Source organism: Lampris incognitus, chromosome 21 (genome assembly GCF_029633865.1).
Source record: "Lampris incognitus isolate fLamInc1 chromosome 21, fLamInc1.hap2, whole genome shotgun sequence".
Classification (NCBI taxonomy): Eukaryota; Metazoa; Chordata; class Actinopteri; order Lampriformes; family Lampridae; genus Lampris; species Lampris incognitus.
Window position 1 is genome coordinate 7,822,395 of NC_079231.1, and position 14,308 is coordinate 7,836,702.

Below are 14,308 nucleotides of genomic sequence, written 5' to 3' on the forward strand. Positions count from 1 at the left end.
CACTAAACATTGTGTCCAGATGAGCTGATTCAACCTTCTTTGAAGTAAATTAAAGGTATCTTGAAATTCTGAATTTCATTCACGTATTTTGAAATCCAAACCTGTGTGTAGGCTATCAACAAGCATCAGCTACTAAATTATTGTTTTTAATTTTCAGTATATGACTTCATCCCAGTGTCTGACATTAGAATATGACATTTACATGTGCACCAATTATTCCACAGAATAGCATCTCCACACATAAGATTGTGGTATGAGTGTGAATTCAAAATTTCACTGGTTTTTGAACATACTGGCCGACCAGCTGCTGGCATGTACGTCTGGCTCTAACCAGGGTTGGTCCTAGTCCACCGTAGAAGATGTTGATGGACTCCACAAGATTGGTCCCCTCTTTGATGAAGACTTTCATCCCCGCATTCACAATTGAAAAGGCCAACTCTCTCCTCTGGGCCTGACGGAAGACCCCCACAAACTCCCACTGAAGACAAGAGAGGTCACACATCAGGCAAGAACATTCACATCTCAGATAGAAAGAAAGGCAAAAAGACCGACAGATAGAGATTTGTACAATTTTTTATCAATTTTCTATTTCAATCAAATTACCAACAACATGATAAGACCACTTAAAGCTGCCATGAGACCTTTTCAGTCTCAACTGAATTTTGATGCTTCTATATGACCGACATTACCAAATGAGAACAGCAGCGAGATTAGACATTTCACTATAATGGTTTCAAATGCTTGTCTTCGGGTCGGATTCTGCACGAATCTGACAAAGTGATATACGACACACAGGCAAGATACATATCCACAATTAGAGACATTGCCTCATGGCTGCATATCTTAGAAACAGCTGTTCAGTTCTACACTGCAATAATCCAGTCTGTCCTATGAATATCCATCACTGTCTGGTTTGGTTCAGCCACCAAACAGGACAGGGACAGACTACAACGGACAGTTAAGTCTGCAGAGAAAAATCACTGGTGCCAACCTGCCCTCCATTCAGGACTTTTACACCTCCAGAGTCAAGAAACAGGCAGGCAACATCGCTGCAGACCCATCACAACCTATTACAACTCCTCCCCCCTGGTAGGCGCTATAGAGCACTGTACCCATGGGCTGTCATACAAATGAACGCTTAACATTGTCAAATAAATCCAACCATACTATACTGTATATTGTACCTATACTGGTATGCTCTGTCATGTCCATCTACCTCAGGCATATATGTAAGTAACCTGCTAACATCTGTTTCAGAATCTCTGATATATTCTCTGCACCATTGCACCTTATCACCTCTGATTTCACCTGTTTAAAGTCAATCCTTGTACAGGCGTAACTTATGGGGGGGGTCAGGGGGGACATGTCCCCCTCAATATTTAGAAGAGGTGAATTTGTCCCCCCCCCCAAAAAATATATCATGAATGATAATGTTAACTCCCTCGCCAAAAAAGGTAAAATAACAACACAGACAGTCGAGCTACTTAAAATGTCATTCATACTTGTTTTCCAACGATTTCGTACACCCCTATGCTTGGACCATACCATTTTAACCTTGCCACTGGGATTGCCGACCTCGTTGCTGTCTTGCAGTTGCTCCTGACAACCAAGAGACCGGAGCATGAGTGATCGTGTACGCAAGTGTAAGTAACGTAGCTAGCCAGCTTGCTTGTCTAGCCCAGTACACCACCCTTTCTTACCTTTGGGTTTTCTGAGTTAGATTTTCTTACATGTTTCCGGATGAATTATAGCCTTATCTAGTTTATAGCTTGTGTTCGGGGGTTATCAGTTCAGACCCCCTCACGAACTAGCTAGCTAGCGCTTGCTAACAGTAGCCCCTAAATGTTTATGTTAGCTTAAATGAACTTGAACTGATAATTTCAGGCACATGAGATAACATAATAGGTACATCTGCAAACCAATTTGTGCCACGGGTATTGTATTAGTTCAAATGCATCTACTACTTTCATTCACAGAGTCAACATGAGCAAGAGGAAAGTATCAGAAGATATCCGGTGCTTTTTTGGTGCAAAAAAGAGAGTACATAAATAAGACATTTCCACAATAAATTGATGTAGAAAAAGAGCAAATTGGTGCATACAAATTCACCAGAATGCAGGAAATTAAATGTGTGATGCTCAAAATTTCCAGGGGAGGACCCCCTGACCCCCCACTAAATGTGTCCCCTCCAATGTTCAAGTGAAACTTACGCCACAGAATCCTTGTGTATATATCTGAAGATTGTTGTGTTGTAGTGTTGTTATTCTATGTTAAGTACACTGAGAGAGCCGTGAAACTGGAGTCAAATTCCATGTATGTGCAAACCTACATGATTCTGATTCTGATTTTTCTAATACACCACTACATTTCTCACTCTTCTCTTCAAAACAAATGCACCAGCTACCAGGGGGTTAATGTAGGTCTTTGCAGCAATTATCTTCGAAATGAAATCGTCTTTCTGCAAAACACTACCGCTTTTGTCTACTAGGGCACGCAAAGTAATCAAAAATCCAAAACTCCTCATCAACGTGTAAATATGTTGAAGTAAGTAATGTGTTTGAAATGAATATCTAAAAAAATATGCATCTTAAGTTCTCTGTATTTTCATAAAAGGTGAATAAGTATGCACAGTGGCCGTCGGGTATACCCGGACAAATCCCGGTGGGCCGCTGCATCAGTGAGCCAATGGACCTTGAAAAAAATCCATAAAATGTTTACTGGCCCTGTGTGCCTATCATTCAGGGTGCGCATGAGAGCGTGCTGCGTGCATGTTCCTGGACTGGGCTCACTGGCCAATCACAACCAAGTTAGTTAATGCGCGTCAACATTCTAGACTGCGAAAGTAGCATGCAGCAGTGAGATGGGCAATGAAAGCCATGGACAAGAAAATGTCAAAAAAAAGAGGTGCCAAAAAAAATTAAAGAAATAAAGGAAGCAGTCATTAGAGGCAGAGGCTTCCAAACATAAACAATCATGAAATCATTCAGACCCACGGCACCCCTGTGCTGCACATGTAGGTGGAGCAAGGCAGTGTTCAGTAAGAAAAGCAGAGGACCAGCAAGTAGCAATTATAGTCAGATCCTAAAAAGTGTAATGAGCAAAACTAGGCTAACTATATTGCTAGCAAGCTGTAGCATGTTTTCACTTCTGCAATGTTATTTCATGTCCCCCATGTGTCCATACATCAGTTGCAAATGTATCCTACTAAACGACCCTCTCAGGTTGTCCATAAGTGTGTGAGTGACCACAATTTGTGACCCATAGCCCACAGTGGCAGTTGTGTGATTGCCGTGGGAAAAAATGCATCCTCAATTGGCCAGCAATGCTATTTAACAGGAGTAGACTGAAGCGGTAAGATGGACATTAAATTATAGGCTAGGCTACATGCTCAGTTAAAACTGCTGTAACTTGTGGTTAGAAAATGACCCCACTGATAGGCTGCTCGATACTATTGCTGAATTTCTTTCCCAGTACACCCCTCAGTATGCACATGTGTAGAGGGTGAAAACAAACACCGGTTTGGGTCAGGGCCAAGTGCATGTATATGTGGATGTGCATGTGAGGTTCTATGATATGATTTAATGATCCCCTTAGAGAAATTACATTCTGCATTTAACCCATCCTAGCTGTGTAGCTAGGAGCAGTGGGCAGCCACCGTGCAGCACCCGGGGACCAACTCCACTTCGTCTTGCCATGCCTCGGTCAGGGGCACAGACAGGAGTATAAACCCTAATATACATGTCTTTTTGATGGTGGGGGAAACCGGAGCACCTGGAGAACATGCAAACGCCACACAGAGGACAACCTGGGATGACCCTAAGGTTGGACAACCTCGGGGTTCGAACCCAGGACCTTCTTGCTGTGAGGCGACAGCACTAACCACTGTGTCACCGTGTCGCCCTATGTGAGTATGTTGAAAGGCAGCGTTGAGGCAATAACTCAAGTTAGGGGTTTGAACTCTGTCCTATGTAGAGATCAACACAACTCACTGGTTTGGTATAGGGGATGTCTATAGACAGTAGAACCTCATCTGGTTTGAGCGATGTTCGACCAAAGTCAGTGAAGAGCTCTTCATTCAGGAGAATGCTTCTGGAACCACCTTAAAATAGAAAGACATCCACAAAAACAGACCCGGTGAAATTATAATTCTAGCAATTCAAAGCGGTATGTTCATTTTAATCCACTTGGCATGCCAGACAGACGGGGTTTAAGTGCATCGGGACAATTCATGCAGTGCTAGATTTGTTCATCACAAAAAATCTACAAACATGATTGCAAAAAGTTTGTGTAATTCCCTGACCATCCTAGTTGTTATTGTATTGTTTTATGTGGTAGACCCTGCTGTAGGAGCAAGGGATGTATATATATATGGGTTGGTGGACTGTGTTATTAACTGTTTGTGTTTCTTTGCTTTGTTCTCTCTGTTTTTGTATGTTTTGGGTGGTGGTGTTTTTGGAAAGTTTTGGATATGTGTTTTTGTCTTTTATGTTACACTGCTGTGGGCTGGGGGAAATTAAATTTTGCTTCTTTTGTGTATGCAAGTACATGAAATGAAATGACAATAAATTGTTCCTGATTCCTGAAAGTTTAACAATAAGGACACAGAGGGCAACTGTGGACCTTCTTACCTTCAGAAATGACATGCAGAGTGCAATCCAAGGCAGCCAAAACACTGCTGAGGTCATACTTGGGATTAGCACTGAGAATATTACCGCCAACGGTCTGTGGAGGAAATATCAGGTCACTTAGGCCTACATGAAAAAAACAATATGATGTACCTGGGTGTCGGCCTGGGTTTAGTCGTAAAACGGTCGATTCCATTTATTCGTTCATTCATATTTGCTAATTGCTGTCTGTCTTGTACATCGCTTTGGATACAAGCATCTGCCAAATGAGAAAATGTTGAATGTAAACAACTTGCTATTATATACTGGACCATTTTGATACCAAACTTAGATGTAAAGCATGCCATTAGTGACTGGAAACTAGGTTTTCGGTCTGTTTTAATGTGTTCTCCATGTAAGATATAGGAATGCTTTGTCCATATCAGCAACACACACAACAGGGATTCAAACAAAATTTGAACGGCAAAGGGTAAACTTGCCGCCATGTTGCGGATCTGCTTCCCCGCCAGACACTGAAGTGTCTGGAGGAGTGCCAGGTAGCCCTTGCTCCTCCCCTCCTCAATTTCCCCCGTGGCCCTCTCCAGCTCCTCCTTCAATGTGCTCAGGGTGCAGGCAGCTCCTATGCTCAGGCCTGCATAGACAGACCGACAGACATAGGAAGGAAGGAAGGAAGGAAGGAAGGAAGGAAGGAAAGAAGGTAGGTAAGGTAGGTAGGTTTTTTTTTCACTGTCTCATCTTGTCTACTTGTGTCTTGTGTTGTCTGGTCTCTAGTCTTTCATCGCTTCTATAAAACACTTAAAACTGTGTCAAACTGACCAGTCTTTCCCCATGTCAGGGTGCTGAGCTCAGAAACCCTCCCAGCATAGATCACCAGAGGATGATGGACTCCTTTTAGAAGCACCTTCGGTCCTAAAACACAAAGAATGATGTTTTTGTAATAACCTGTCAAAATCAGCACTAGTATCAGAGCCACTAAAATCGACATGCAGAATAAATTTACAAGGATTTTTCTCAAGCACATTGGTGCAAAGACTAGGCACTATTAGTTGTAGTACCAGTAGTAATGTATGCTACAGAAAACCTTATATACTTAAAAAAACTGTTAATATGTAAGCTGTCGATATACAGTCAATATAGAAAGTCTACACACTCCTGTTAAAATCCTGATGTTTGTTTAGTCCATTTAGCTGTTCCAGTTTTTAAGCTGCAGTAGTTTAGTTGTACCAGTGGTTGTTCAGCTAGTTAAGTTATACCAATGGTTGTGTTGCCGACCACCAGCGGCGCCTCAGGCTGTTCTGCCTTCAGTTGTAGGAGGTGATTCAACTCGACCGGCGCGACCAACCGCACTCGTTCTCCTTGAAAACAGAGGGGGCTTCCACCGGGCTTCTTCTCCATTATCTAGGAAACATGGCACATGAAAGGTCCACCACACGTGACAAACGCAATACTCCCAACGAAAACACCATCGATATCTCAGATCCAATCTGGGATATCCTTTCAAGCTTCTCAACAGAATACGTCCATATAAAAACGAGTGAAATGTTCCATGAGAATTGTTAACACTTGTTTGAACAGCTGGATCCATCCATGATCCGAACCGCCTATCCTGCTCTCAGGGTCGCGGGGATGCTGGGGCCTATTCCAGCAGTCATTGGATGGCAGGCGGGTTTGAACGGCTGGATATCTTAGAATAAGTCACCTACCATCAGCTCCGGGGGGAAGATGAGGTCCTGGGAGGGGTCCAGCGGTAAAAAATCATCTAGTTGATACAGTTCCTCACAGATCTTAAAGAGAAGCAGCTCAGGATACATGATATACTCCCATTTACTGTAATAATATACAGGATAACAGTCTGTGTTTGTTGTCTAGTGGGATGTTCCCCTCGTTTGGCTAGCACAGAAAACAAAATTTGTTTTTTCTGACTTGGATGACATCAAACAATAGTTAGCAGCGGTTAACGTTCACAGTTGAGTGATTAGTCAGATAGATAGATAGATAGATAGATAGATAGATAGATAGATTTACATCTACATAAGGTTTTTACTCACATCATTTTCCTCCTTGTGGCTTATTCCATTTTTCATGCAACACTTTCCCCCGCTGCCCCCATTTTGGCAACATCCCGACTGCTGAAAATAATTAAAAGTGAATCTTAAAAAAAAAACAGGCTTGATATTTTTTACACGTAGTACCTCTCACGCTGTAAACAGGATATCTATGTTCAAATGTGTCTATTTATCCATCCATCCAGCCGTCCATTATCCAAACCGCTTATCCTGCTCTCAGGGTCACGGGGATGCTGGAGACTATCCCAGCAGTCACTGGGCGGCACCTGACCTACATGTGCCGCCCTGACCTACACGGGACGAACATGCAAACTCTACACAGAGGACAACCCGGTACAACCCCCAAGGTTGGACTACCCCGGGGCTCGCACCCAGGACCTTCTTACTGTGAGGCGACCGCGCTAACCACTGGGCCACCATATGTATCTATTTATATTGATTCAAAACATCCTCTGAATCGTGAATTTGTCATTTTTAGTTGACTTCTGAAAGCATGGATACCTACCTCACTGCCACAGAAGGTCTTAAATCCATCAATGATAGGTCTGTAGCCTGTGCAGCGGCAAAGATTTCCTTTAAGAGTAGGAGGAAAGGTCAAAGGTCAACTATTAGATTAGGCTACGTTCTAATTGCCCTCTTAGGGAAAGACACTCATTACAGAAGCAGGTAAAGGGACACGGCGCTAAAGAGAGAGAAACTGGATTTGCACTAGGCAGCACCAGATACTTTTCTATGATCTTTATTTACTTCTACGTATGTGTTCCATGTATGAGCAAAGAATGAAATTATACACATATGCAAAGATACTTGGGCAATGAAACAGACTCTGATCAACTCATTTGTTTCCCTGTTTACCTCCCAGAGCTTCTCTGATGTCCTCCATATTGGGCTGAGGTTTATTCCTCAGCAGTGTGTACATGGACATGACCATACCAGGGGTACAGTAGCCACACTGGGAGCCGTGGGCCTTGGCTATGCGCTCCTGTAAGCAAGAGGGAGAGAGAGCGTTACACTTTAACAACTTGTCCAGCTGTTGACAGCCGCTACCTGAACCCGCTAGTAAGACGGCTAGAGGAAAGGATGAATACTCACAGAGGCTCTTCAGGCAAAAGTGGAAAATCTACCCAGTGACCCCGAATTAAGCAGCCTCGAGTGACCCTATGCTACAAGCCTGATCAAAGTGGCGTTATCAGCAAATAATGGCATGAAAACTTGGCAAATTAAGCCAGCACCGAATTTGGTGCTGGCTTAATTCGTGTGTGTGTGTGTGTGTGTGTGTATGTGTTTGTGTGTGTGTGTGTGTAAGAGGGATAACGAATGAAAGTGCTCTCAAAAAAATGACATTTTGAATTTACTTAAAAATATTACGCCTCCCCAGATTGGCAGAGGGGGTGGAGCAGTGACCCGGACGGCTCAGAGGAGTGGGGTAATGTTGCCAAACACAATTGCATGAAACCACTTGACAAAACATTTTTAAGTAAATCCAGTATTTATTTATTTTTTGAGAGTATAATGACCAATAAATCAATCATATCATAACTAGGTACCAGTTGTGCATGTTGAGCATTATGACCACACTTAGATCTGATTGGCTAGAATAGAGGAAAGACTGCAGTGAGTTAGTTACCTGGACAGGGTGGAGTTTGGTCTTAGTGCTGCCGATTCCTTCGACTGTCACCACGGCAACCCCGTGCAGGGTTACTATAGGCTGTAGACAAGCGTTGACGGTGTAATGACTGGATTGTTTGAAGGTTACGGATGCAAGAACACTCTCTGATCTGATGGTGTCCTTGAACTAAGTTTACTTTACCGTGTTGGTGCACTGCTGATGTACTCAGAGATAAAAAAAAAAGTTACACATCCTCACATTTCCTCATCCCTGCATAGCGTTCCTCAGTCATTTTAATTACACTTGACTTGTATGATAATCATTTGTGTTTGTGGGTCACGAGATGTCCACATTAAACACATTTTTAACACTAACCAGATATTTTCTTTCCATGGGCTTCCATACAAAAATTAACGCTTAACACTGTCAAATTAATCCAACCATTTTGTATATATTGTCCGTATACTGGTCCGCTCTGTCATGTCCATCTACCTCAGGCGTGTATGTAAGTAACCTGCTAACATCTGTTTCAGCATCTCTGATATATTCTCTGCACCAGTGCACCTTATCACCTCTTATTTCGCCTGTATATAGTCAATATTTGTGTATATATCTGAAGATTGTTGTGTTGTAGTGTTGTTGTTGTTAAATTTGACTACGAGCAGAAACAGTGTACACCAGGAGGGGGGGGGCCTGAAGTAAGCGGATAAAGAAGTTACCTAGCCAGGCTGCAGACTTGAAAATTGATAAATCAAACAGAAGCGAGTGCTGCAAACGAAAGAGAAAAAGAGGAAAAAGGAGAGGGAGGCCTTCTAAATTGTGTTGCCGTGAAGTCCCTTGGGGGAAATTTGTCATTTGTGATATTGGGCTATACAATATACAATTGACGACTTTCTAAGGGCAACTGGAGTGAGAAGTAGAGAGCAGATCGTCACAGACAGACAGACAAGAGACAGAGACGACCCCTGAAGAGCAGAGGAGATAAACAGCAGGGGGAGCGTAAAACAGTAGGAAAGAGACAGCAACAGGTGTGTGTTTGTGTGGGAGAGGGAGAGGACAGCCTACATTACTACTACTACTACTACTACTACTACTACTTTCGGCTGCTCCTGTTAGGGGTCGCCACAGAGGACATCCTACATTAAAGGTGCTTTAAACCAGTGTTTCTCAACCGGGGGTCCGCGGACCCCTAGTGGTCCGTGGTGTAATTGCAAGGGGTCCATGAAAATAAAATATCTTTTAAAAAAAAAGATCCTATGACATTTATAGAAATAGGATTATTTTACTCAAATGTGACTGAGACCTTTATCTACCTAAACTATAAAGGGTAACAGGACTTTTTTCTCTAATTACATCTGTTTCACAAGTGTCATTTATTGCATTTTAATAAGAGCTCTCGCTCCCGTTTGCATTGTTAAAAGTTACTGCATAAAAATGCTGTTGTTACATATATCTGAAAGTTACTGAATACATATTCTGTTGTTACATATATCTGAAAGTTACTGAATACATACTCTGTTTTGTTATATATATCTGAAAGTTGCTGCATAAGAATTCTGTTTTGTTACATATATCTGAAAGTTACTGAATACATACTCTGTTTTGTTACATATATCTGAAAGTTACTGCATAAGAATTCTGTTTTGTTAACTATATCTAAGTTACAACTGAAAGCTCTTATTTTTGCCCCAAAGAGTGTATAAATGCTATAATGCAATTTAAAATGCAGTTTCTACTGTTTCTATCAAATTGCAACCCCCCTCCCCCAAGATCAGGTGGAGGGGTCCTCAGGTTAGATCCAAAATACACAGGGGGTCCAGGACCCCAAAAAGGTGGAGAACCACTGCTTTAAACGATATTCAGCACCAGCATCTTGGACCAAACCAAAACTAGTCGGGAGACAGGCATTAAACATAAATACATGGAAAATGTATTAATAACATCAGTTCATATTCTGCGATACAAATATAACTAGTACACCAATGCTCTTCCTCTGTATTTGTCCATAACAAGTATGATAACATTTACAAGTGAGACACGTGAAAACATTTATTTGCCTTCTCTGGACTTTGGTGTACATTTTCCCGTCACAAAACCAACAACTGATATCCGTGTGCGTCACATCCTGCACCGCCCACATTCAGCGCGACAAAATACTAATTTCGCCTCAGCAGCCGATGGTCATTAACCCGCATTTGCGCATGTGTGACCATAGCATAACGCTGCTAAGGTCAGGGGTCCCATTTCAACTGGGCACACCCATAATCAAAATGTTCTTTACTTACGGTGAACACATTTAAGACACTGTGCAACTATACCTTCAGCATATCCTGTCACTTTATGGTTTTATCTTCTGTTCATTCTAGGTCGGGTTTTTTTGCTACGATAGTCTCTTCGCTAACCTATTGAGATATAATATATGGTAACCTATTATATTATATATCACATATATATAGTAACCTATTATATATATATAATCTATTGAGATATAATAATATGGCAAATGGATGTTCCCTGGTTCTTTTCTAGTCTGTCTTTTAGCTAATGGACCACATATTATCAGCCATCATGCTGACCTGGTATAAAGGATACAGGACTTTCTCCCGGATGCGGTCGTATCGGGACACCATGACGGTGCAGGCACCACATCCTCCTCCACCACATCCATACTTGGTCCCAGTCAGACCCACTGGGTGCATGAGGAAATGCACGTGACGTTACAAAACATACTATGTTACATGAAAGACTGTTATTATGTGTACACTTCCACCAAATTAAGCTCTTGTATGTAAAATCTCACTGAGATGAACGTTCTGATTTCTATGATTTCCGTGACTGTTTGGGGCTCAGACACGTTACCGAGGGAATATCGACTCATTTGTGAGGAGCAAATGGCGGCAAAGCCTGGCCTTAAAAATCAGAACCATCTCTGAACAAATACCCCCACAAAGGCCAATAAACACCGTAGTTTTCCCTCCCCTCGTCGACAGATGGTGGAGATCTCATTTCTTAATTAAACCTTTGGTGTGTAACTTGTATCTAGGACCAACAAGGGAAAGTCTTGGATAGATGATCTGTTTTTGATCTGCCCTATTCCTAAAGTTACTGCCCGGTATATGTGGATGACAACAATAACAAAATTATATCATGGTTTTTCAGGTATTCAAAGCACTTCACAAAGCAAACAAACAAAACCACACTTTGTTAAAATATAAAAGTGAGAAGTTAAAACCACAAATAAAACACATGGAAGGGAGGGACAATAGATTAATGGGTAAATTGGGCTGGTTCCTTGCCTAAGGGCACATTGACAGCACTCTTCTTTTTAACTTTCTCCAACAAGATTATTACATATTTTATGTGTGTGAGTGAAAGCCTAATGCATGTTTCCAGAGTTGTGTTGAAATGGTGCCAACAGAACAGAACCGACCTTTTCTTCGGAGAAAGCTAAGTAATACTTCTTCAGGATCGGCATTCTTCTCAATGACCTGAAATAAGGAAAGAAGGGGGGGGGGGGTCCCGAAATATGATATTTAATACTAAAACCAGAAAACCTCACATACTTCTGTATACATCCATCCTTTATCCAACCCACTTATCCTTACTCAGGGTTGCGGGGATGCTGGCGCCTATCCCAGCAGTCATTGGGCGGCGGGCGGGGAGACACCCTGGACAGGCCGCCAGTCCATCACAGGGCCAACACACACACACACACACACACACACATTCACACCTAGGGACAATTTAATACATATCTTCATTAATTCTGCTGGCCTCCTAGGTAGAGCCTGTGATGAGAAAGGTCAATGTTCATGCTGGTTTTCTATGGTGGTAAATTAGTATGTCTTATTAAGTGTATTATGTGTGACAGGTCTAAACAGGTAGTGCTCCAGTCTGCTGACAGTCATGTGCAGCCAGCTTGAAACGTTAGCAAATTGCATTTCATAGATTCTTATTCTTCTTCTTTCGGCTTGTACCCTGTTTCTCAGGGGTCGGTCGCCACAGCGGATTTTATAGTTTCCATCGGTACCATGTGAGGGTACAGCATCAATGGTGTTTGTTGTTGACCCAGGCCTCGACCGATCTGGTATGGTCCTGTCAATCCGCATGATGATTTGGCAGAATTTTACGTCGGATGCCCTTCGAGACGCAACCACTAACCCTATGGATGGGGGTACAGGTGCGCTGTATGCCATCCCAGTATTCATGGACTTGTGCCCATGGAATTGCACTTGCACTGAATGTAGTCAATGAGTGCCCCCCACAAGTATAGGGTGACGTGTGTGTGTTTGTGTGTGCATGTGAGAGACAGCCCAAGAGTTTCTGATGACAGACCTGGAGATTATCACTGCCACTTCACCCTTTAAGTAAACTTGTTAAGTCACTGAAGTGATGTATTTCACAAGTCATTACTAGTTACTCTCTGGGAATAACTTCCTACACGACTGCCAGTTTCTCTTCCATTACCTCACTGCATCCTGTCCTTCCCCGATAGCCTATTCATCGTCTGTTTTAATGTTTAAGAAACGATCAATTTAAAATATTGGGAATACCTCCAAGTCTGCATTAGTAAAGAAGGCTATAAAGTAAAGTAGCCCTGTGATGGACTGGTGGCCTGTCAAGGGTGTCTCCCCGCCTGCCGCCCAATGACTGCTGGGATAGGCTCCAGCATCCCCGCGACCCGGATCAGGATAAGCGGCTTGGATAATGGATGGATGGATAAAGTAAAGGATGAAGACGTTTTTTTTCCTAATTTGAATGTGTCCTCATTTCCTTGCATTGAATGTATGCCACTGAATATCGATACAACACAAACGACCAACAATTTCGTGATGAGTCATCTTTTATTATTATTAGGCCTTTTTTTATTATTATTATTATTGTTAGCAAAGCTGTTGAAACTTGATTGCTGCAGTTACTGACTAGTGTCGTCCCCCCGCCCCTGTTTTCCAGCTCTGGCTGACTCTTATTTGCACTGATCCATGGGTATAATGTGCAACGCCCATTTCCATCATGTGCACAAGTCTCATTTGTATTCATTCACAAATTTGATAAGATAGATAGAATTTGATATCTCTGCACAAGTTATTTGCAGATACTCGGAAAATCAAAAATCATCTTGACTTCTGATGATGTTAATAGCCAACATGGCAGATTTGCACACCCTGCAATTAAACTTATTAAATCTGTGAAGGGAATTATTCTCACTCAGTAAATACTATTAACATTATGGAGACTCATTAGTTTAGTTTGCCATCTGATTTTATCCTTATCTGCATCTCTTTATCCTTATCTATCTGTTTTTCTTTATCTGGTTGTCTGTTTTTAACTTCTTTTTTTTTGCCTGTTGGACCCACGTACCGCAGCAGGCTCAATAAAATGCTTTTCTTTTGTCCCCACAACCTATGCTTCCCTCTAAACTTGTTCTCTAACAGCCTACCCTGAATAGAAAAGAAAACCGTGAAAGGTCGCATGAAATGGAGTAATTTTCCTCTCACCTTCCTCCCGTTGACGAAGAAGATGAGTTCACTTGTAGCAGACATTGTAGAACAACCTGGTGACGAAATGATTGGAGCATCAGAGTCTGAACCTGCTGTTACAGCTCCAGGTTTTAACTGAGCCAGTGGACCGGATCACATCTCATCACATGCATGCCACGTGCTTCTTAAAACAGCCTCAGGGAGAGATAAATGTGACTATTCTTAACATGTGGAGAGGGCGTCTGCAGATTCAAGATAAGTGTGCTGAAAAAACATTTTAGATGGCCTTACCAAAGACAAGAATGCTACTTTTTGTCGGTTGGGTTCAACTCAATTTTCCAAATTTGTGTCACCATCGGAAATTTATTTTGCAACTTTCTGTGAATGTTCTCATTCAGCCAGGTCATGGTTATCCAAAGGAGATGCATCAAGTGCGACTGGACTTGGTATATATCCATGAAGACGTTTCGCCTCTCATCCAAGAGGCTTCCTCAGTTCATGCCTTTCTGACTAGACCAAGCTAGTCTG

At 42.2% G+C, this 14,308-nt stretch overlaps 1 protein-coding gene across 1 annotated transcript in view; it reads right to left on the minus strand.

Moving 5' to 3' along the window:
* aox5 (aldehyde oxidase 5) overlaps positions 1–13,843 on the minus strand; it is a 42,511-nt gene extending 28,668 nt beyond the window's left edge. Inside the window, exons 1-14 of the mRNA XM_056301577.1 lie at positions 13,799–13,843; positions 11,731–11,788; positions 10,893–10,989; positions 8,319–8,427; positions 7,547–7,673; positions 7,197–7,264; positions 6,674–6,754; positions 6,329–6,409; positions 5,879–6,023; positions 5,442–5,534; positions 5,105–5,256; positions 4,629–4,722; positions 3,990–4,099; positions 294–478 (exon numbers count right to left, since the gene is read on the minus strand). Coding sequence (XP_056157552.1) covers positions 294–478; positions 3,990–4,099; positions 4,629–4,722; positions 5,105–5,256; positions 5,442–5,534; positions 5,879–6,023; positions 6,329–6,409; positions 6,674–6,754; positions 7,197–7,264; positions 7,547–7,673; positions 8,319–8,427; positions 10,893–10,989; positions 11,731–11,788; positions 13,799–13,843 — 1,445 coding nt within the window. The remainder of the gene's footprint in view (positions 1–293; positions 479–3,989; positions 4,100–4,628; positions 4,723–5,104; positions 5,257–5,441; positions 5,535–5,878; positions 6,024–6,328; positions 6,410–6,673; positions 6,755–7,196; positions 7,265–7,546; positions 7,674–8,318; positions 8,428–10,892; positions 10,990–11,730; positions 11,789–13,798) is intronic.
* Between the last annotated feature and the right edge of the window lie 465 nt (positions 13,844–14,308).